This window comes from Monodon monoceros, unplaced genomic scaffold (genome assembly GCF_005190385.1).
Source record: "Monodon monoceros isolate NGI ecotype Baffin Bay Population unplaced genomic scaffold, NGI_Narwhal_1 Super_Scaffold_19, whole genome shotgun sequence".
Lineage (NCBI taxonomy): Eukaryota > Metazoa > Chordata > Mammalia > Artiodactyla > Monodontidae > Monodon > Monodon monoceros.
In genome coordinates, this window is record NW_021703775.1 from 14713012 (window position 1) to 14737702 (window position 24691).

General features: G+C 39.4%; 1 protein-coding gene across 1 annotated transcript in view; it reads right to left on the reverse strand.

Annotated features, from left to right (window-relative positions):
* Positions 1–24691, reverse strand: part of DNAH6 (dynein axonemal heavy chain 6) — a 291735-nt gene that overhangs the window by 56858 nt on the left and 210186 nt on the right. Inside the window, exons 60-62 of the mRNA XM_029232839.1 lie at positions 23150–23329; positions 11871–12104; positions 7995–8130 (exon numbers count right to left, since the gene is read on the reverse strand). Coding sequence (XP_029088672.1) covers positions 7995–8130; positions 11871–12104; positions 23150–23329 — 550 coding nt within the window. The remainder of the gene's footprint in view (positions 1–7994; positions 8131–11870; positions 12105–23149; positions 23330–24691) is intronic.

Consider the following 24691-nt stretch of genomic DNA (forward strand, 5'->3'; position numbering starts at 1 on the left):
CAGCATGTGGAACAAAATCCACATTCACAGAAAGACAGAATGAAAAGGCAGAGGACTGTGTACCAGATGAAGGAACAAGATAAAACCCCAGAAAAACAACTAAATGAAGTGGAGATAGGCAAACTTCCAGAAAAAGAATTCAGAATAATGATAGTGAAGATGATGCAGGACCTTGGAAAAAGAATGGAGGCAAAGATCGAGAAGATGCAAGAAATGTTTAACAAAGACCTTGAAGAATTAAAGAACAAACAAACAGAGATGAACAATACAATAACTGAAATGAAAAATACACTAGAAGGAATAAATAGCAGAATAACTGAGGCAGAAGAACGGATAAGTGACCTGGAAGACAGAAAGGTGCAATTGACTGCTGTGGAACCGAATAAAGAAGAAAGAATGAAAAGAAATGAAGACAGCCTAAGAGACCACTGGGATAACATTAAACACACGAACATTCGCATTATAGGGATCCCAGAAGGAGAAGAGAGAGAAAAAGGACCCAAGAAAATATTTGAAGAGATTACAGTCAAAAACGTTCCTAACATGGGAAAGGAAATAGCCACCAAGGTCCAGGAAGTGCAGAGAGTCTCAGGCAGGATAAACCCAAGGAGAAACATGCCGAGACACATAGTAATCAAACTGATAAAAATTAAAGACAAAGAAAAATTATTGAAAGCCACAAGGAAAAAATGACAAATAACATACAAGGGAACTCCTACAAGGTTAATAGCTGATTTCTCAGCAGAAACTCTACAAGCCAGAAGGGAGTGGCATGATATATTTAAAGTGATGAAAGGGAAGAATCTACAACCAAGATTACTCTACCCAGTAAGGATCTCATTCACATTCACCAGAGAAATCAAAAGCTTTACAGACAAGCAGGAGTTAAGAGAATTCAGCACCACAAACCAGCTCTACAACAAATGCCAAAGGAACTTCTTTAAGTGGGAAACACAAGAGAAGAAAAGGACCTACAAAAACAAACCCAAAACAATTAAGAAAATGGTAATAGGAACATACATATCGATACTTACCTTAAATGTGAATGGATTAAATGCTCTAACCAGAAGTTACAGGCTCACTGAATGGATACAACAACGAGGCCCATATATATGCTGCCTACAAGAGACCCACTTCAGACCTAGGGACACATACAGACTGAAAGCAAGGGAGTGGAAAAAGATATCCCATACAAATGGAAATCAAAAGAAAGCTGGAGTAGCAATTCTCATATCAGGCAAAATAGACTTTAAAGTAAAGAATGTTACAAGAGACAAGGAAGGACACTACATAATGATCAAGGGATCAATCCAAGAAGAAGATATAACAATTATAAATATATATGCACCCAACATAGGAGCACCTCAATACAGAAGGCAAATGCTAACAGCTATAAAAGAGGAAATCAACAGTAACACAATAATAGTGGAGGACTTTAACACCTCATTTACACCAATGGACAGATCATCCAGACAGAAAATTAATAAGGAAACACAAGCCTTAAGTGACACGTTAGACCAGACAGATTTAATTGATATTTCTAGGACATTCCATCCAAAAACAGCAGATTACACTTTCTTCTCAAATGCACACGGAACATTTTCCAGGATAGATCACATCTTGGGTCACAAATCAAGCCTTGGTAAATTTAAGAAAATTGAAATCATACCAAGCAACTTTTCCAATCACAACACTATGAGATTAGAAATCAATTACAGGGAAAAAACATTAAAAACACAAACACATGGAGGTTAGACAATATGTTACTAAAAACCAAGAGATAACTGAAGAAATCAAAGAAGAAATAAAAAACAACCTAGAGACAAATGACAAAGAAAACACAACAATCAAAAACCTATAGGATGCAGCAAAAGCAGCTCTAAGAGGGAAGTTTATAGCAATACAATCCTACCTCAAAAAACAAGAAAAATCTCAAATAAACAATCTAACCTTACACCTAAAGGAACTAGAGAAAGATGAATTAATAACACCCAAAGTTAGTAGGTGGAAAGAAATCATAAAGATCAGAGCAGAAATAAATGAAATAGAAATGAAGAAAACAGTAGCAAAGATCAATAAAACTAAAAGCTACTTCTTGAGAAGATAAACAAAATTGATAAACCTTTAGCCAGACTCATGAAGAAAAAAAGGGAGAGGGCTCAAATCAATACAATTAGAAATGAAAAGGAGAAATTACAATGGAAACTTCAGAAATATGAAGCATCATAAGAGACCGCTACAAGCAACTCTATGCCAATAAAATGGACAACCTGGAAGAAATGGACAAATTCTTAGAAAGGTATAAGCTTCTAAGACTGAAGCAGGTAGAAATAGAAAATATGAACAGACCAATCACAAGTAATGAAATTGAAACTGTGATTAAAAATCTTCCAGCAAACAAAAGTTCTGGACCAGATGGCTTCACAGGTGAATTCTATCAAACATTTAGAGAAGAGCTAACACCCGTCCTTCTCAAACTCTTCCAAAAACTTTCAGAGGAAGGAACACTCCCAAACTCATTCTATGAGGCCACCATCACCCTGATAACAAAACCAGACAGATATACCACAAAAGAAGAAAACTACAGACCAATATCACTGATGAATATAGATGCAAAAATCCTCAACAAAATACTAGCAAACAGAATCCAACAACACATTAAAAGGATCATACACCATGTTCAAGTGGGATTTATCACAGGGATGCAAGGATTCTTCAATGTATGCAAATCAATCAGTGTGATACACCACATTAACAAATTAAGGAATAAAAACCACATCTCAATAGATGCAGAAAAAGCTTTTGACAAAATTCAACACCAATTTATGATAAAAACTCTAATAAAGTAGGCATAAAGGGAACATACCTCAACATAATAAAGGCCATATATGACAAACCCACAGCAAACATCATTCTCAATGGTGAAAAACTGAAAGCATTTCAACTAAGATCACAAACAAGAGAAGGATGTCCACTCTCACCACTATTATTCAACATAGTTTTGGAAGTTTTAGCCACGGCAATCAGAGAAGAAAAAGAAATAAAAGGAATACAAATTGGAGAAGAAGAAGTAAAACTGTCACTGTTTGAAGATGACACGATACTATACAGAGAGAATCCTGAAGATGTCACCAGAAAACTACTAGAGCTAATCAATGAATTTGGTAGAGTTGCAGGATACAAAATTAATGCACAGAAATCTCTTGCATTGCTATACGCTAACAATGAAAGATCAGAAAGAGAAATTAAGCAAACAATCCCATTCACCATTGCAAGAAAAAGAATAAAATACCTAGGGATAAACCTACCTAAGGAGGTAAAATATCTGCACTCAGAAAACAATAAGACACTGATGAAGGAAATCAGAGATGACACAAACGGATAGATATACCATGTTCTTGGATTGGAAGAATCAATATTGTGAAAATGGCTATATTACCCAAAGCAATATACAGATTCAATGCAATCCGTATCAAATTACCAATGGCATTTTTTACAGAACTAGAACAAAAAATCTTAAAATTTGTATGGAGACACAAAAGACCCTGAATAGCCAAAGCCATCTTGAGGGAAAAAAACGGAGCTGGAGGAATCAGACTCCCTGACTTCAGACTATACTACAAAGCTACAGTAATCAACACAATATGGTACTAGCACAAAAACAGAAATATAGATCAATGGAACAGGATAGAAAGCTCAGAGATAAACCCACGCACCTATTGTCAACTAATCTATGACAAAGGAGGCAAGGATATACAATGGAGAAAAGACAGCCTCTTCAATAACTGGTGCTGGGAAAACTGGACAGTTACATGTGAAAGAATGAAATTAGAATACTCCCTAACACCATACACAAAAATAAACTCAAAATGGATTAAAGACCTAAATGTAAGCCCAGAAACTATAAAACTCTTGGAGGAAAACATAGGCAGAACATTCTATGACACAAATCACAGCAAGATCTTTTTTGATCCACCTCCTAGAGTAATGGAAATAAAAACAAAAGTAAACAAATGGGACCTAATGAAACTTAACAGCTTTTGCCAAGCAAAGGAAACTACGAACAAAATGAAAAGACAACCTTCAGAATGGGAGAAAATATTTGCAAAGGAATCAACAGACAAAGGATTAATCTCCAAAATATATAAACAGCTCATGTAGCTCAATATTAAAAATACAAACAACCCAATCAAAAAATGGGCAGAAGACCTAAATAGATATCTTTCTGAAGAAGACATACAGATGGCCAAGAGGCACATGAAAAGCTGCTCAACATCACTAATTATTAGAGAAATGCAAATTAAAACTACAATGAGGTATCATATCACACTGGTTAGAATGGCCATCATCAGAAAATCTACAAATAACAAATGCTGGAGAGGGTGTGGAGAAAAGCCTCTTGCACCGCTGGTGGGAATGTAAATTGATACAGCCACTATGGAGAACAGTATGGAGGTTCTTTAAAAATCTAAGAATTACCATGTGACCCAGCAATCCCACCCTATGCATATACCCAGAGAAAACCATAATTCCCAAAGACACATGCACCCTAATGTTCATTGTAGCACTATTTACAATAGCCAGGTCATGGAAGCAAGCTAAATGCCCATCGACAGACAAATGGATAAACAAGATGTGGTACATATACACAATGGAATATTACTCAGCCACAAAAAGGAACGAAATTGGGTCATTTGTAGAGATGTGGATGGACCTAGAGACTGTCATACAGAGTGAAGTAAGTCAGAAAGAGAAAAACAAATATCGTATATTAATGCATATATGTGGAATCTAGAAAAATGGTACAGATGAACCAGTTTTCAAGGCAGAAAGAGACACAGATGTAGAGAAAAAAGGTATGGACAACAAGCGGGGAAAGCGGGGTGGTAGTGGTGGTGGTGGGATGAATTGGCAGGTTGGGATTGACATATATACACTAATATGTATAAAATAGATAACTAATACTGAACATGGGAAAAATAAAGAAATGATTTAAAAAAAAGAAAGACAACCTACTGAATGGGAGAAAAAAAAAAAGAAATTCCTGCAGGTGCAGGGAGCACAGTACAGTGTAAGCCCCTCAGCAAACCAGCACAACCATCTAGTGATGAAACAGGCTGCTGCGGTCGAACATTAGGCAAAATAGTTGGCTTCCGTGGTGGGCTAGGAAACCAGTTTCTCCAGCTGGTCTACTGGGACTCTCCTCTGAGGGCCTAACAATAGCAACCACAGAGCTGGTGACAGTTTGAAATGTAGTGACACTTAAGACCATGGCCCTGGAGCCATGGAGTATGTACCTCTGCAAGACTTCTAATTTCTATATGAAATATACACAGTTACATGGTATGAGACCACAGGACACAGCATACCACAGTGCTTTCTAGTTGAAAGTGGATGCATTATTCTGAGGACCAGGAAGTAGAACCACTTATGCCAAAAGGACTTCTTTTCTCTTCAGGTTCTCATTACTGTATAATCACCAGGGCTTTGACTAATAAGACATGATAATTTAAAATTATAACTCTCAACTAATAGGACATGAAGCACTTAGAAACCATCAAAGACACAAGATTAAGGCAATTAGGAAGCCTTTGAAGGTAAGAGTGGCATTGAAATTAATTATTAAACTTAACCTGCAAAGATCCAAAGCTCAGTTTTAGAACACAAGCCATCCTATCACATGTACAAACCTTCACCATTCTGCAGGATTTCCAGAATCAACCTTGAAATTTAACAAATGAAAGCAGGATGGTTGTTTTAAATTACTAATATTTTAGTCCCAGTTGACAGGAATAACATGGTGCCTTTTGTCCAAACACGACGAGTTGTTCCCAGAATTACTTAACCTTTCAGCCTCTACCTCTTCCCACTTTCTTTGCTTCTGTGTTTATGAGGATCCATCTAGCCCTTTTTGCTTCAGATCTGTCCCTAACTGTCCATCACTAGGCTTCTCCTATAAGTATTTTTCTTTTGTGTTCTACTTCTACCTACCTTGTTTAATTGGTCCACAATATAGAAACATAATTTTTATTTGATTTATTTATTGAAGAGTATTTTATTTTTTCTAGTCTTTATTTAGAAATCAAGTGAACATATTAGGATCCGAGAAATTCTGGTTCATGTAGCTTTTAAACCACCACACTTACTAGGTATATTCAGGTAAATAAACATTCATATGAGAAGTAGAAGAATAATTACTAAAAATAGCAATAGGGCTTCCCTGGTGGCGCAGTGGTTGGGAGTCCGCCTGCCGATGCAGGGGACGGGGGTTCGTGCCCCAGTCCAGGAGGGTCCCGCGTGCCACGGAGCGGCTGGGCCCGTGGACCGTGGCCGCTGGGCCTGCGCGTCTGGGGCCTGTGCTCTGCGGCGGGAGGGGCTGCGGCAGTGAGAGGCCCGCGTACCGCAAAAAAAAAAAAAAAAAAGCAATAGAACACAGAACTTCAAATCAGTACAGGGGAAATAAAAAAAAGAATGTGGACAATTCACTTGAAGGCAAGAAAGAAGAAATAAAAATGAAGCAAAGAAAAAGCCTGCCATGGAAAAAATCCCTACAAAATAAGATGATAGATGTAAATCCAAATAGATCAGGATTTTTCAGCCCTGCCACTACTGCCATTTGGGGCCAAGTGGTCATTTGTTGTGGAGGGTTGTTCTGAGCATTGTAGGATGTTTAGTCACATCTCTGGTTTCTACCTACTAGATACCTGCAGCACCACCCCAGTCATGGCAACCAATAATGTCTTCAGATGTTGCTAAATGTCCCCTGGGGAACAAAATCTTCCACAGTTGAGAGCCACTGAAATAGATCAATAACCATCCTTACAATAATTGGATTAAAACTTGCCCGTTTAAAAAGAGAGACTCTCACATTGCTCCAAACAGCAAAATCCAACTAAAGATACACTGAAAACATGACGATGACACAAAAGACTTGAAAAGGAAGAGTGTAGAAATATATAAAGGGGGAATACTAATGAAGATAATCCTGCTGTAACAATATTAATCTTAGAAAATATAATTTAAGGCAAAAAGCACTATTCAGGGTAAAGAGGAATATTATTTAATAAAAAAGGAATAATTTGCTAGAAAGATAATAATCCTAAATGCATTTATAATTAACAGCATCAATTCCACAAGATATAATGGGAGAAATTCCAGAATTACAAAGAGAAATTGTCAATCATAGTGGTGAATCTTACAGATTTAGTATAAAAGACAGTAAAATAAACACCACAATTAATAGGTTTGAACTAAAGATTACATATCTTTAGTTCAAAAGATCACATATCTTTTGCATCCAAGGAAAGACACACATGGAACATTTTACATAAACTGAAGTATAAATAAATTACAAACAATCAATTTCATGCAAACCATGAGTATAATTTCTACAAGGTAAGTAAATTATAAACAATAAAATGATAGTACCCCCAAATCGTAAATGCGTTTGAATTTAAAAGTATACTTTTAGAATCAAAAGGGCTACAGAGTAAAACTTTTGGGGAAAAAGTAACATAAAATGTTATAATTAGAGCAGGCATAACCTCTGGGGAAGAGGGAAAGGGTCCTATGAAGGAGTATAAGGGGATTCTGTGATGCTGGTACTGGCCTATTTCTTGACTTGGGTGGTGGCTCATAAGTACAGTTGGTTTTTGATAATCAAATTGTTGACTCTGATTTGTGTACTTTTCCATATGTATGTTATCCATCAATAAAAAGTTAAAAAAAAAGTATGGGATGCAGCTAAAGCAATACCCAGAGGTAAATGCATCTTTTTTAAATGGATGTAATAGTAAACATGAAATATTGAAAATTCATGGACCAAGCATTCAACTCAAGAAATTGGGAAAACACGTAATTCACAATTTCTTAATAATGAAGACATTTCCTAGTGAAAAATATTGATATTGCAGAAGAGGTTAAAGGAGACCTTAAAGTTAGGATTCACAAGCTTGTTTACAACCCCATATAGCAGAGCCTTTTTGACGTCTTACCTATGCGTATGGAAATAGGATGTAACACTATGTATTGTGTAAGTTCTTTAAAAACTGGAAATAATTCTTCTAAGTCACAGCATGCGAACCACATGGCAGTAAGCAGCCAGGGAACTTCAGGCTTAGGTGGGCGTTCCTATTAGAAGACAGAAAGAACAGAAAGTTGTCACAAAGACAACCACAGAATATGCTTTCACCTTGTCTAAGTGAAAAATCAAGCTCTAATAGAATGTTAAAAATAACCATTTACCCAGGACAAGTATAAGATATAGTGAGATAGAAATGGTGTTGAATCAATTCTATTTGTTGGCCTTTGAACAGAAGTACAGCTGATGAAACTTTTCATGTTGACATATGCAGAAAGCAGTTGATCTGGTGAAGGGTTAAAATAAAATCTGTAAAGTCTACTTCTAGCCTGTCCTCCAACATGTCACACCAGTCTCTCCCCACCCCTCAAATATTCTTATATTAATGATTTTTTCCTAGAGAACTGGTTTTTAAATCCAGTTCCCAGATGTTCTCACCTCTAGGAGATAGGAAAAGTTGAGTAGTATAGCAGAGTCAGTAGCAAGACAAGTGAACATCTCATTCCAGCTGGGCTAAGTGTGTATATGTCTAATCATTTCATATATTCCCAGAAATTTCTGGGAAAAGTATTGTGCCATCTGGCAATATTCCATGAAGCCCTTTCATGTGGGTAAACAGTTTAAAAAGAGACAGAAAAACAGCTGTGATTGTAGGCTGAAACTAGTTCTTTGAAAATTTCATGAATATTTGCCTGAGGTTTTATACCACATTTTTAAATGGCTTTATTGAGATACAATTCATATCCCATGCAATTCACCCATTTAAAGCATACAATCCAATGTATTTTAGTAAATTCACAGTTATGTGTAACCATGACCACAGTCAATTTTAGAACATTTCATCTCCTCAAAAAACCCCATGTATCCTTTAGCAGTTCCCCTCCCATCTGCCCATGCCCTCTAGCCCTAAGAAACTGAAACTAGTTCTTTGAAAATTTAGTACTTTGAAACAAAACTTTGAAAGTTTGGTACTGCTTTCTGTCTCTATCCATTTGCCTCTTCTGAATACTTCATATAAATCAAATTTTACAATATGTGGTCTTTTGTGACTGATTTCTTTCACTTAGCTTAATGTTTTCAAGGTTTATTCACGTTGTGGTATGTATCAGTACTTCATTCCTCTTTATGACTGAATGATATTCTGTTGTTATGGATATACCACATTTTGTTTACCTGCTCATCAGTTGATGGACTGGATTGCTTTAACCATTTTGGCTATTACAAATAGTGCTGCTATGAATATTCATGTCTAAGTTTTTGTGTGAACCTATGTTTTCATTTCTCTTTGATATATACCGAGGAGTGGAATTGCTGGATCATGTGGTAATTCTACATTTAATTGCTTGAGCAGCTGCCAGACTGTTTTCCAAAGCAGCTGCACCATTTTTCATGTTTGTTAGCAGTTTATGAGGGTTCTGATTTGTCCACATGTTCACCAACACTCAGTATTATCTGTCTTTTGATTCTAACCATTCTAGTGGGTGTGAATGGCATCTCCTTATCATTTTGATTTGCATTTCCCTGATAAATAATGAGGTCAGACATCTTTTCATGTGCTTATGTATATATTTGGAGAAATATCTATTCAGGTCCTTTGGCTATTTCTAAGTTGGGTTGTCTTTATTATGGATTCATAAGAATTCTTTATCTATTCTAAATACAAATCCTGTAACATCTTAATGTTTTCGAGGTTTATTCATGTTGTAGTATGTATCAGTACATCCTTGTCAAAATCAGTTGGCCATAGACACATGGCTTTATTTCTGGACTTTCACATTTGATTCCATTTACCCATATGTCTATCCTTATGCTAATATGTTGCTGTCTTGATTACTGCTGCTTTGTAGTAAGCTTTGGGATTTAGATCTCTTGTAATCCTGTAGGAATTGTAGGATCAGTTTGGCAATTGCTGAAAAGAAACCAGTTAGAATTTTGATAGGGATATCACTGAATCTGTAGACCAGTGTGTGAAGTATTGCCATCCTAACAATATTAAGTCTCCAATCCATGAACATGGGATGTTTTCCTATTGATTTAGGTCCTCTGATTTCTTTCAGCCTGTTTTGTAGTTTTCAGAGTATAAGTTTGAACTTCTTTTTTAAATTTATTTCTAAGTATTTTATTATTATTGATGCCATTGTAAATGGAATTGCTAGTTTCACTTTATATTGTTCATTGCAAATGTAAAGAAATCCAAATTAATTTTGTACATTGATCCTGTATCCTGCAACCTTGCTGAGCTTGTTTATTAATTCTAATAGGTTTTTTTACAGTAAATTCCTTAGTGTTTTTTATGTACAAAATCATGTCATCTGCAAATAGAGGTAGTTTTACTTCTTTGTTTCCAATCTGGATGCCTTTCATTTCATTTTCTTGTGTATCTGTCCTGGCAAGAATTTCCACTACAATGTTGAAAAGAAGCGGTGAGAGCAAACATCCTTCTTGTTTCTGATCCTTGGTGGGATGCATCCAGGCTTTCACTATTAAGTATGATGTTAGCTGTGGGTTTTTGTATATGCTCTTTTTCTGGTTGAAGAAATCCTCTTTTATTTCATTTGTTAAGTGTTTTTATGATTATTAGTTATGTGATTCTGGAAAGGTCTTTAACCTCTCTGGGCCTCTGCTTGAAAAACCTGTAAACACAGCTGTTAACAAGAATACTGTGAAGGAATAAGAGTGACAATGCCGGGAAGGGCTTAGCTGAATGACTGACTAATAGTCAGTAAGAGAGTGAGGTGGGTAAGAGGGCAAGCTCTACAGACTTGACTGCAAGGGTTTGACTCCTGGTTCCAAACCCTAATAAGTATGTGATCATGATGAGTTACATCATCTCTTTGTGCCTAATTAACTTATCTTCAGACTAGTGATAAAATTAGGAACTCACCCAACAGGAATACTGAAATAAATAAATGAGTAGATATACATAAAACACATAGCAAACCCTATATAACTATTAACTGTGATTATGAAGTTAAGACAGTGTTAAGCAAGGATTAACAGAATACGTATGTATACGGGGTGGGTGGGGGTCAGGGAAGAAGGACCATCTGGTATAGAGGTCTTCTTTGGGCTTGTCCTGGGAGTGCAGGGTGCTGAGAGTCAAATGAAAGCACAAAGTCCAATGTCCCAGTGTTACTCTGAGGCTCAAATACTGGCAAACATATGCAGGTGTCAGGTCTGTAGGGGCCAAGGGTAGGGCTCGAAATTGAAGACAGAGCCAAGAGTTTAGAGTTGGACTGGATGGACTTGCAGGCAAGAGTTGCGGGACTGTGCCTCAGTTCTGTGGGCCACCAGGTCTGTGGTACATGGGTGAGTTAGGGCCAGTTTGAGGGGCTGGGGCAAGTTAGACAAATATTATGGTATGACAGAAGGCAACAATCAAGTTCTAGTCCTTCCTGTGCTTTATAATGAAAGATGGGTTCAGGCAAGAGGGGGGTCATTGTTTCACAAACAGTGTGGCCAGATCTGTGAATTACAACTTTTATTGGATTTCAACTCTTCCCATTTGTAAGATGGTCAACTTTTCAAAACATGTCCCCATCTACTAGTTCACTGGTTACTCCCAACATCTCTTTTCTACAGGTGAGGACATTGCTGCACAAAGAGGTCAAATGTTACCAACATTATATAGTGACTAAAGACAGAACTAAGTTATAGTCTGGGTCCCTGACCCCTAGTGGGCCACACAGCTGAATGTATAACCTTCAGCCACCAGAGTCACTGTGGAGCATTGGTAGGTGCTTGTGGGCTCTATCTAATAACATTCACAATCTAATCTTGACACAGATACCTTTTCCAATCCTGCAGAACCTCGGAGAAAGAAATTCCATTCAGCATCGGTTAAGCTTCCTTGCTGACGCATGATCTCAACACAGAGCATAAAGCTGTAGACGAGTTTATGTTGTTCAAAAAGTCCTCTCGAGACATTGACATAAGCCGTTAGGAGAGTCTGTTCTAGTAGAATTTCCATGCGCTGCTGTAGATCATCTGTCCTCATAGAGGTTTCGATTGTTGTATTGAACAACTGTGAAAGAGAACTCTGTCAGTGTCTCTGATTTAATTCAATTTCATGGAGGAAAAAATATCCCTGCTCCTCACCCTGACCCCCCCAAATTCAGTGAGTAAATAGCAGCACAGGTGGTGAATACTGTACCATGAAAAAGTCCAGAATTCATCCCAAATTGACACATTTATATGTAATATTTATTTTGTGCACTCCTCTCTCTCTCCCCATTTTCCAGAAATGGACCAGTGCCAAATTCTTGACTATTGAAAAGGCATAATATTGACTTTGGACAGAAAATGCAAAATAAAGGTGAGCTGGCAAAACGAGTTTCTCATATCCTCAACTCACATTTGATAATCACTTTGGATGAGAGGTGTAAGGACTAGGTAAGGTCGTGCCCTCTTCTTGGCATTTTCCTAAGATAATTCTTAGGGTGTGGGAAGAACGTGTAAGAATTTTCTTTGAAATTTAAGAGGAACCAGCTTTAAAGAAGACTTCCACCCTGCTTCCCACCTGGAAATTTTGGGAACAGGCCTCCTCCGTAAAAGGTGCCTCACATTACAAGGATATCAGGAAGGCAGCAGAGATGGTGGCATGGAAGGCTCAGGTGAGAGGGATAGAGGTAGCCCCACCCATTTCCTGTCACTTCCAAGTAGCACAAGGGCAGGGGGAGGGGATATCCAGAAATTCCCAAGGGTCTTGAGCTGTGTGACAAATCTGAGCAGAGCCTGAACTCAGGGGCTTGCGTGCAAGTCATGGCCAAGGGGATCTTGCAGCAGAGACTGGGGTCTCATGAGGGATGAGAGGACCATCCTTATGGCTTCGGCCTTGAGGATCCACAGCACAAGGGGCAAAGGTGCCAGGTGAGGAAGGGCTGCCCAATTCATTGGTCACCTTGAGAGGGATCAAGATGCATTGCTCATGGAGAGATCAGACAGATTGAAGCAGATTGGACACTGGAGACCAACTGAGGGCCAAGGCAGATCAAGGTCAAGAAGCGTGCTTCACACGCCCCTAAAAATGCTGCACTGTCCTTGTGCAGGCCTCCTTGTACCACCCCCAACTCATTCTGCTAACAGGGTGGAGCACAAGGGGAAAGGATCTGACTGTCTGTCTCCTCACCCAAAGATAGGCCTCCATTCCCTAAAATTAAAAGGGCTTGGAGGAAGCATTCACTTATTCTAGAGAACTGGGAAAGCCTTGTTAATTCTCTGGAAAGTTTGGTCAACAAAGAATAATGGAGTTGTTACTTTAATACACTTAGAAGCAAAGAGTTTTCTTTAAGAACCTGACAAGAGGCAGAGAGTTAAAAGTCCAGTGAAGACCTGGTAAGTTCGGTGCCAAAATAAAACATGGTGAATCTTGACACACTCCAAATAACTTTAGTGTGAAATGGAATTATGGATGGGTTTGGTAGAGGATGTCCTGGTCAGGGCTGTCACCTACAATTGTGTTTTGGGTTTCTAGTTTCCCTTCCAAATAGCAAAACTCCAGTGTTTTGATGATTCATCCTATAACCCTTTTTCGGTTGGCTCAAGATATTTTCAGGGCATCTTCATTTTTAATTCTTGAAGGAGATTTTAAAACCTTGAAAAGCATGAATTCCAAAACACCCAGGATGAGAAAAGTGTTATCAAAGTCATTTAGATAGAATTAAAGGATTTACTAATCTTTACCTTGCTTGTTTTAATACCCACCAACTAAAGGAAGAGGCGTGAGAACGGCAACCCCTGCCTTTAGGAACTGAGCTGTGACCCGAGTAGAAATGGCTTCTAAAGGCTGCCACAGCAGATGCACTTCTTGTTGGAAGAGAGCCCAGGTGTGTCTACACAACATGCCTCTCATTTCTCTCAATTCTTCATTTCCGTTCTCTCCTGCAGCTCCTATTGCTGCCGGCCCCCTGACCACCAAACAAGACATCTAGAGGAAAAACCAAGCTTGGTCTAGTATATAAAAATTGTTTGAATATTTCAACAGCCATTTTTAATGGAGGGATGCAAACAGCCTCTTCACTCATGAGACACTCATGATGTGTCATATGGTGCTAAGCGCCACGGGGGGAAGCAGGGTTGGGTGAGACTTCCTTCCTGCCTTCTGGGAGGTCAGACTTCAGCAGGAGAGAAGAGCCCACCGCCCCAGGCAGAGTGGTGGAAGTTCCACATGAGGCATTCACATGTGTTGGAGAAAGACTGCTGCAAATTGTTTGCTACTCCTTCCATGGAGAAGTGGAGCCTAAATCCCCTCCTCTCGAATATGGGCTAGGTTTAGTGACTCCATTGACCAAGAGACTATAGCACAAGTGATGCTGCCTGACATCCAAAGCTAGGTCAGAAGAGGCCTTGTAGCTTCCACCTTGGCTTCTTAGAACATTTGCTTTTGGGAGCTGCCCTCTTGGGGCAGCCCTGTTGTGAGCACCCAAGCCACATGGAGAGGTGACTGTAGGAGTTGACATCCCAGCCACATAAGTGACCATTTTGGACATCCAGCCCCAGAAGACTGCAGCCTTATCCACAGGCTTCACTTAATGAGAAGGTGGCACTTAATCTGGGAGGGAGGGCATTCTAAACAGAGAGGGTCATAAACACAGAAGCATCTGGGGAGTCCAGGGAATGTGAATGGATCCATTTGGCTGCTGGAAGAGGACTAGTGGGAAATGTGGCTCTAGAGACAGAACAGGGACAGGTTGGATGTGGCTTTGGAACCTGAACTGTGTTTGATGGGCAATGTATGTGAAAATCCATTTTGGATCCCCAGTACAGAGCAGTGTTTTAAAAACATGAGGCCTGGGCTGGCCTGGACTCTGGAGTGAGAGCCAGCACTGACTACAGGTATAAGGGCATGTAGCAGGAAGTAAAGATGTGTGGCAGGGAAAGAGGATCTATTTACAATTATTACTGTTTTCTACTGTGAGTGGTGTGTATGGAGACGCCTTTGAATTGTATTATGGGTGTGAGCACATAATGATTAAAGAAGCCAGAGTGAGCTAAACTGCTCTCTGCACATAAAAGGGAAGAATACAGACAAGAGGGGAATGGGAGCTGGTAGATGGGAAACAGCCAGAGAGGCCGTGTGGGGGATGGGCTGAGAGAAACTCCGGAGGTGAACAGAGGGGACCCCTGTGGATGCTTGATACATTTTGCTGTGTGATGAGTGATGCAAACTCTCTCTCTCCCCTGGAAATCTCCGGGTAAACTGGCATTGCTTGCCAAAGTTTTGTGACATTAAATTTGCTTTTGGGAGATACTAGAATGCTGCCTAAAAGAGGATGAGAGCGGGGAGACCTTCAAGATGGCGGAGGAGTAAGACGTGGAGATCACCTTCCTCCCCACAAATACATCAGAAATACATCTACATGTGGAACATCTCCTACAGAACACCTACTGAACGCTGGCAGAAGACCTCAGACTTCCCAAAAGGTGAGAAACTCCCCATGTACCTGGGTAGGACAAAAGAAAAAAGAAAAAACAGAGACAAAAGAATAGGGATGGGACCTGCACCTCGGGGAGGGAGCTGTGAAGGAGGAAAAGTTTCCACACTCTAGGAAGACCCTTCACTGGCGGAGACGGGGAGTGTGCAGGGGTGAAGATTCGGAGCCACGGAGGAGAGCACAGCAACAGGGGTGCAGAGGGAAAAGAGGAGAATATTCCTGCACAGAGGATCAGTGCCAACCAGCACTCACCAGCCTGAGAGGCTTGCCTGCTCACTGGGATGGGTGGGGGCTGGGAGCTGAGGCTCTGGCTTCAGAGTTCAGATCCCAGGGAGAGGACTGGGGTTGGCTGCGTGAACACAGCCTGAAGGGAGCTTGTGCACCACAGCTAGCCAGGAGGGAGTCCGGGGAAAAGTCTGGACCTGCCTAAGAGGCAAAAGACCATTGTTTCTGGATGTGCAAGGAGAGGGGATTTGGAGCACTGCCTAAATGAGCTCCAGAGACGGGCGCAAGCTGCGGCTATCAGTGTGGACCCCAGAGACAGGCATGAAACACTAAGGCTGCTGCTACAGCCACCAAGAAGCCTGTGTGCAAGCACAGGTCGCTATCCACACTTACCCTCCCGGGAGCCTGTGCAGGCCGCCACTGCCAGGGTCCCATGATGCAGGGACAACTCCCCCAGGCGAACACATGGCATGCCTCAGGCTGTTGTAACGTCATGCCGGCTGCTGCCGCCACAGGCTCGCCTCGCATCCCATACCCCCCCCCCCCCCGGCCTGAGTGAGCCAGAGCCCCCTAATCAGCGGCTCTTTTAACCCCGTCCTGTCTGAGCAGGAACAGATGCCCTCAGGCGACCTACAGGCAGAGGCAGGGCCAAATCCAAAGCTGAACCCCAGGAGCTGTGAGAACAAAGAAGAGAAAGGGAAATTTCTCCCAGCAGCCTCAGGAGCCACGGATTAAATCTCCACAATCAACCTGATGTACTCTGCATCTCTGGAATACCTGAATAGACAATGAATCATCCCAAATTGAGGTGGTGGAATTTGGGAGCAACTGTAGACTTGGGGTTTTCTTTCTGCAACAATTTCTTTCTGGTTTTATGTTTATTTTAGTTTAGTATTTAGAGTTTATTATCATTGGTAGGTTTGTTTACTGATTTGGTTGCTTTCTTCTATATATATATATTTCCTTTTTCTCTTTTTTGAGTGTGTATGTGTATGCTTCTTTGTGTGATTTTGCCTGTTTAGCTTTGCTTTTACCATTTGTCCTAGGGTTCTGTCTGTCCGTTTTGTTTTTTAGTACAGTTTTTAGTGCTTGTTATCACTGGTGGATTCGTTTTTCGGTTTGGTTCCTCTCTTCTTTCATTCTTTTTCTTTTACTTTTTTATTTTTAATAATTTAAAAAAAATTTATTTTTAATTTTAATAACTTTATTTTATTTTTTCTTTCTTTCTTTTTGTCTCCCATTTCTTCTGAGCCATGTGGCTGACAGGGTCTTGGTGCTCCAGAGATCTCCCAGTTCCACATAATATCAAATGGTGAAAGCTCTCCCAGAGATCACCATCTCAAGGCTGAGACCCATCTCCACTCAACGATCAGCAAGCTACAGTGCAGGAAACCCTATGCCAAATAACTAGCAAGACAGGAACACAACCCCACCCATTAGCAGAAAAAACAAGATTGAGCCTCATCCACCAGAACACAGGCACCAATACCCTCCACCAGGAAGCCTACACAACCCACTGAACCAACATTAGCCACTGGTGGCAGACACCATAAACAACGGGAACTACGAACATGCTGCCTGCAAAAAGGAGACCCCCCCCCCCAAACACAGTAAGTTAAGCAAAATCAGAATTTAGGGAAACACACAGCAGATGAAGGAGCAAGGTAAAAACCCACCAGACCAAACAAATGAAGAGGAAAGAGGCAGTCTACCTAAAAAAGAATTCAGAGTAATGATAGTAAAGATGATCCAAAATCTTGGAAATAGAATGGAGAAAATACAAGAAATGTTTAACAAGGACCTAGAAGAAATAAAGAGCAAACAAACAATGATGAACAACACAATAGATTAAACGAAAAATCCTCTAGAAGGAATCAATAGCAGAATAACTAAGGCAGAAGAACAGATAAATGACCTGGAAGATAAAATAGTGGAAATAACTACCACAGAGCAGAATAAAGAGAAAAGAAAGAAAAGAATTGAGGACAGTCTTAGAGACCTTTGGGACAACATTAAACAAGAAACATTCGAATTATAGGGGTCTCAGAAGAAGAAGAGAAAAAGAAAGGGACTGAGAAAATATTTGAAGAGATTATAGTTGAAAACTTCCCTAATATGGGAAAAGAAATAGTCAATCAAGTCCACAAAGCACAGAGAGTTCCATACAGGATGAATCCAAGGAGAAACATGCCAAGACACATATTAATCAAACTATCAAAAATTAAATATGAAGAAAAAATATTAAAAGCAGCAAGGGAAAAACAACAAATAACATACAAGGTTATTAACAGCTGATCTTTCAGCAGAAAGTCTGCAAGTCAGAAGGGAGTGGCAGGACATATTTAAAATGATGAAAGGGAAAAACCTACAACCAAGATTACTCTACCCAGCAAGGATCTCATTCAGATTTGATGGAGAAATTAAAACCTTTACAGACAAGCAAAAGGTAAGACAATTCAGCACCACCAAACCAGTTTTACAACAAATGCTAAAGAAACTTCTCTAGGCAGGAGACACAAGAGAAGGAAAAGACCTACAATAACAAACCCAGAACAATTAAGAAAATGGTAATAGGAACATACATATCGATAATTACCTTAAATGTAAATGGATTAAATGCTCCCACCAAAAGACATAGAATGGCTAAATGGATACAAAAACAAGACCTGTATATATGCTGTCTACAAGAGGCCCACTTCAGATCTAGGGACACATACATACAGACTGAAAGTGAGGGAATGGAAAAAGATATTCCATGCAAAGGGAACTCAAAAGAAAGCTGGAGTAACACTTCTCATATCAGGAAAAATAGACTTTAAAATAAAGACTATTACAAGAGACAGAGAAGGACACTACACAATGGTCAAGGGATCGATCCAAGAAGAATACATAACAATTGTAAATATTTATGCACCCAACATAGGAGCACCTCAATACATAAGGCAAATGTAACAGCCATAAAAGGGTAAATCGACAGTAACACAATCATAGTAGGGGACTTTAACACACCACTTTCACCAATGGACAGATCATCCAAAATGAAAATAAATAAGGAAACACAAGCTTTAAATGATACATTGAACAAGATGGACTTAATTGATATTTATAGGACATTCCATCCAAAAACAACAGAATACACTTTCTTCTCAAGTGCTCATGGAACATTCTCCAGGATAGATCATATCTTAGGTCACAAAGCAAGCCTTGGTAAATTTAAGAAAATTGAAAGCGTATCGAGTACCTTGTTTGACCATAATGCTATGAGACTAGATATCAATTACAGGAAAAAATCTGTAAATAATACAAACACATGGAAGCTAAACAATACACTACTTAATAACCAAGAGATCACTGAAGAAATTAAAGAGGAAATCAAAAAATACCTAAAAACAAATGACAATGAAAACACAACGACCTAAAACCTATGGGATGCAGCAAAAGCAGTTCTAAGAGGGAAGTCTAGCAATACAAGCCTAGTTCAAGAAACAAGAAACATCTCAAATAAACAACCTAACCTTACACCTAAAGCAATTAGAGAAAGAGGAACAAAAAAACGCCCAAAGTTAGCAGAAGCAAAGAAACCATAAAGATCAGATCAGAAATAAATGAAAAAGAAATGAAGGAAACAATAGCAAAGATCAATAAAGTTAAAATATGGTTCTTTGAGAACATAAGCAAACTTGATAAACCATTAACCAGAATCATCAAGAAAAAAAGGGAGAAGACTCAAAGCAACAGAATTAGAAATGAAAAAGGAGAAGTAACAACTGACACTGCAGAAATACCAAGGATCATGAGAGATTACTACAAGCAACTATATGCCATAAAATGGACATCCTGGAAGAAATGGACAAATTCTTAGAAAAGCACAACCTTCCAAGACTGAACCAGGAAGAAATAGAAAATATAAACAAACCAATCACAAGCACTGAAATTGAGATTGTGGTTAAAAATCTTCCAACAAGCAAAAGCCCAGGACCAGATGGCTTCACAGGCGAATTCTATCAAACATTTAGAGAAAAGGTAACACCTATCCTTCTCAAACTCTTTCAAAATATAGCAGAGGAAGGAACACTCCCAAACTCATTCTACAAGGCCACCATCACCCTGATACTAAACCCAGACGAAGATGTCACAAAGAAAGAAAACTACAGGCCAATATCACTGACGAACATAGATGTAAAAATCCTCAACAAAATACTAGCAAACAGAATCCAACAGCACACTAAAAGGGTCATACACCTTGATCAAGTGGGGTTTATCCCAGGAATGCAAGGATTCTTCAATATATGCAAATCAATCAGTGTGATACACCATATTAACAAATTGAAGGAGAAAAACCATATGATCATCTCAATAGATGCAGAAGAAGCTTTCAACAAAATTCAACACCAATTTATTATTAAAACCCTGCAGAAAGTAGGCATAGAGGGAACTTACGTCAACATAATAAAGGCCATATGTGACAAACCCACAGCCAACATCATTCTCAATGTGAAAAACTGAACTGATTTCCTCTAAGATCAGGAACAAGACAAGGGTGTACACTCTCACCACTATGATTCAACATAGTTTTGGAAGTTTTAGCCATGGAAATCAGAGAAGAAAAAGAAATAAAAGAAATCCAAACCAGAAAAGAAGAAATAAAGCTGTCACTGTTTGCAGTTCACATGATACTATACATAGAGAATCCTAAAGATGCGACCAGAAAACTACTAGAGCTAATCTATGCATTTGGTAAAGTAGCAGGATACAAAATTAATGCACAGAAATCACTTGCATTCCTATACACTAATGATGAAATATCTGAAAGAGAAATTAAGGAAATACTCCCATTTACCATTGCAACAAAAAGAATAAAATACCTAGGAATAAACCTACCTAAGGAGACAAAAGACCTGTATGCAGAAAACTATAAGACACTGAGGAAAGAAATTCAAGATGAAACCAAAGATGGAGAGATATACCATGTTCTTGGATTGTAAGAATCAACATTGTGAAAATGACTATACTACCAAAAGCAATGTACAGATTCAATGCAATCCCTATCAAACTACCACTGGCATTTTTCACAGAACTAGAACAAAAAATTTCACAATTTGTATGGAAACACAAAAGACCCCAAATAGCCAAAGCAATCTTGAGAAAGAAAAATGGAGCTGGAGGAATCAGGCTCCTGGACTTCAGACTATACTACAAAGTTACAGTAATCAAGACAGTATGGTACTGGCACAAAAACAGAAATATGGATCAATGGAACAGGATAGAAAGCCCAGAGATAAGCCCACACACATATCACCTTATTTTTGATAAAGGAGGCAAGAATATACAATGGAGAAAAGACAGCCTCTTCAATAAGTGGTGGTGGGAAAACTGGATAGCTACATGTAAAAGAATGAAATTAGACATTCCATAACACCATACACAAAAATAAACTCAAAATGGATTAAGGACCTAAATGTAAGGTCAGACACTGTAAAACTCTTACAGGAAAACATAGGAAGAACACTCTATGACATAAACCACAGGAAGATCCTTTTTGACCCATCTCCTAGAGAAATGGAAATAAAAACAAAAATAAACAAATGGGACCTAAGGAAACTTAAAAGCTTTTGCACAGGAAAGGAAACCATAAACAAGACATCAGACAACCCTCAGAATGGGTGAAAATGTTTGCAAATGAATCAAGAGACAAAGGATTTATCTCCAAAATTTACAAGCAGCTCATGCAGCTCAATATCAAAAAACAAACAACCCAATCCAAAAATGTGCAGAAGACCTAAACAGACATTTCTCCAAAGAAGATATACAGGTTGCCAACAAACACATGAAAGAATGCTCAACATCATTAATCATTAGAGAAACGCAAATCAAAACTACAGTGAGGTGTCACCTCACACTGGTCAGAATGGACATCATCAAAAAATCTAGAAACAATAAATCCTGGAGAGGGTGTGGAGAAAAGGGAACCCTCCTGCACTGTTGGTGGGAATGTAAATTGATACAGTCACTATGGAGAACAGTATGGAGGTTCCTTAAAAAACTAAAAATAGAACTACCATACGACCCACTACTGGGCATATACCTTGAAAAAACCATAATTCAGAAAGAGTCATGTACCACAATGTTCACTGCCACTCTATTTACAATAGCCAGGACATGGGATTAACCTAAGTGTCCATCTACAGATGAATGGATAAAGAAGATGTGGCACATATATACAATGGAATATTACTCAGCCATAAAAAGAAGCGAAATTAAGTTATTTATAGTGAGGTAGATGGACCTAGAGTCTGTCATACAGAGTGAAGTAAGTCAGAAAGAGAAAAACAAATACCATATATATAGAATCTAAAAGTAAAATAAAATAAAATAAAAAGGTTCTGAGGCACCTAAGGGCAGGACAGGAATAAAGACGCAGACGTAGAGAGTGGACTTGAGAACATGGGGAGGGGCAAGTGTAAGCTGGGACGAAGTGAGAGAGTGGCATGGACATATATACACCACCAAATGTAAAATAGATAGCTAGTGGGAAGCAGCCACATAGCACAGGGAGATCAGCTTGGTGCTTTGTGTCCACCTAGAGGGATTGGATAGGGAGGGTGGCAGGGAGACACAAGAGGGAGGAGATATGGGGATATATGTATACGTATAGCTAATTCACTTTGATATAAAGCAGAAACTAACACACCACTGTAAAGCAATTATACTTCAATAAAGATGCTAAAAAAAAAAGGGATATGGAAAAAAAATTAAAAAAGAGGATGAGAGTTGAAAATATCCTACTCACGGGACATCAGAGAAAATTAAACTGTGAATAGGAGACCAAGTGGAGAAACCATAAATAAACAAAGGAATTCTCCCAGTTACATGGTGAAAGTAAGAAAGGAACACAGGAAAGGGGACAAGGCAAGTAAAACTCCTGTAAATAAAACCCACGGGTTGGGAGGAGAGCCAGTTTTATAACAAGTTCTGGAAAAAAAAAGATACAGAAACCAATCTGCATAAGGTCAGAGCTATCTGAGACTTGGGATGCAACACAGAAAACTCTAACAGTGGAAAGGAAGCTGTATTACTGGAGATAAAGTATAGAGAAATAGAATGGAGTTGGGACTCTTTAAAGAAAAGAAAAGCAGGTAAGAAGGAAAACAAGCAAGCTGTTAGTTGAGAAGCCAAGAGAAAAAATGAAACGTGCAAAGAAGCTTTCTTTTCATCCTCTGTGGATTTTTCTGTGCATACCGGGCACCTGAGTCTTTAAGGGCTGTGCTTAAACCACAGTCTGAACTCAAAACTCTTGGAAGATTTTATCCAATCACTAAACTCATGATTTGCCTGAGGCAGGAAGTAACTCAACAGGGTTTAAAGAGAAGCCAGTGATAAATTTCACTAACAACAGCAACAACACACTTACCTGTTTAAAATATTTTAGTGAGTACTGATACATAGGATCTATTTCCGAGAGGCTCGCAATAACAAAGTACAAAGCAGAGCCTTGAGTGGCCACTGGACGATACTTCTCACGAGCAGCGTTTATCATCTGTTCAGTGGACTCTGCTTCCTTCAGCCTGATTTTAATGGCACCGGAAGTGATCTGAACAAACACAAGAAAACAAGTTCTTAAGGATCTGTTTCCAAAAAATGGTGGGATTTTGGGAACATATCCAGTTAGGTCTAGGAAGGAAAGAAGGAGATGATGAATTTGTGATTATAATAAGGGGACCCCCAGACAGATGACTGAGTCTCAGGACTCAATGACCTTCTTCTGGCCAAGCTGACCTCCTTTCCAGGCAGAGTTAGGGATGGGCAAATGGAAATAGGCAACACAAGGAGCCCAGGAAGAAGTGGAGCAGAACTTCTCAGAGCCTGGAGCCTGGATAACTTCTGACATGGAAACTCTAACACCCAGTTTCCTTGTCCTCAAATGATTCTGGGCTCCCGTAATAAAAGGAGGTATGAAGGGAGAAGGGACACCCATGAAACTGCCCACAAGAGGCAGGTGGAGAGAGGCTGGAAGGAAGTGGTACCACATCCCACTCTCGAATAACAAGCAAGTCTAACGTTCTCTCTCTTTTCCTGGCATCTCAGGTGTAGACAGGGAAACTCAGGGGTAGAAGCTGTCGTTTGTGAAGGGTTGTAAAATGTAAGTAAGTTGGAGACGTTTACAAGGTGTGTTGCTGTTCTTTTGGCTTTCTGTCTTTTGGGTTTGTGGTTCTGGGGAGCCTTCTGGCCAATGGGCTTTCCAAGGTACCTTTCTCTGTCTCCCTCAGTCTCTCTGTCTTTCCCTATGGCTGTCTGTCCTTGTTCTCCCCCTCCCCCTCATCTTCTTCAGGTGTGGACATCCCTAGGTTGGGAGATCCTGTGTCTCAAAGAAGTCACAGAGTCTAGGGCATGGACTGTGAACAATCACTATGGGCTCGCTGGTCAGTATTTGCACTATTGAAGGGGATCATCGGGTTCCTGTCTAGAGCCACACTGCCCACTGGAAATATAATGTGAGCCACAAATACAATTCTAACTTTTCTAACTTAAAGTAAAAGAAACAAGTAAAATGAATTTTTACAATATATTTAACCCAATATAATCCAATCTATCTTGATATATATCAATATATAATCAACATAAAAATTTATTGAGATACTTTTGCATTTGTGGGGATTAAGTCTTGGACATCTGGTGTGTATTTTACACTAACAACACATCTCAGTTCAGACTAGTCACATTTCAAGGGCTCAACAGCCGCACATGGTTAGTGGCTAAGTCTAGACTGTCCTCCCCAGCCCACTATGGTGGGGGGAGGGACTTGGTGCAGAAGCTGTGCCCCGGAATCAAAGGTTCACATTCTCCCCATGTTGACCCCTTAGGAACCTGAGGAGGCAAGAAAGGGTAGAATTGGGTGAGAAACACCAGTCTCAATACTGGACTCAACTAAAGTCTTTACACCTGAGTAGAAAAA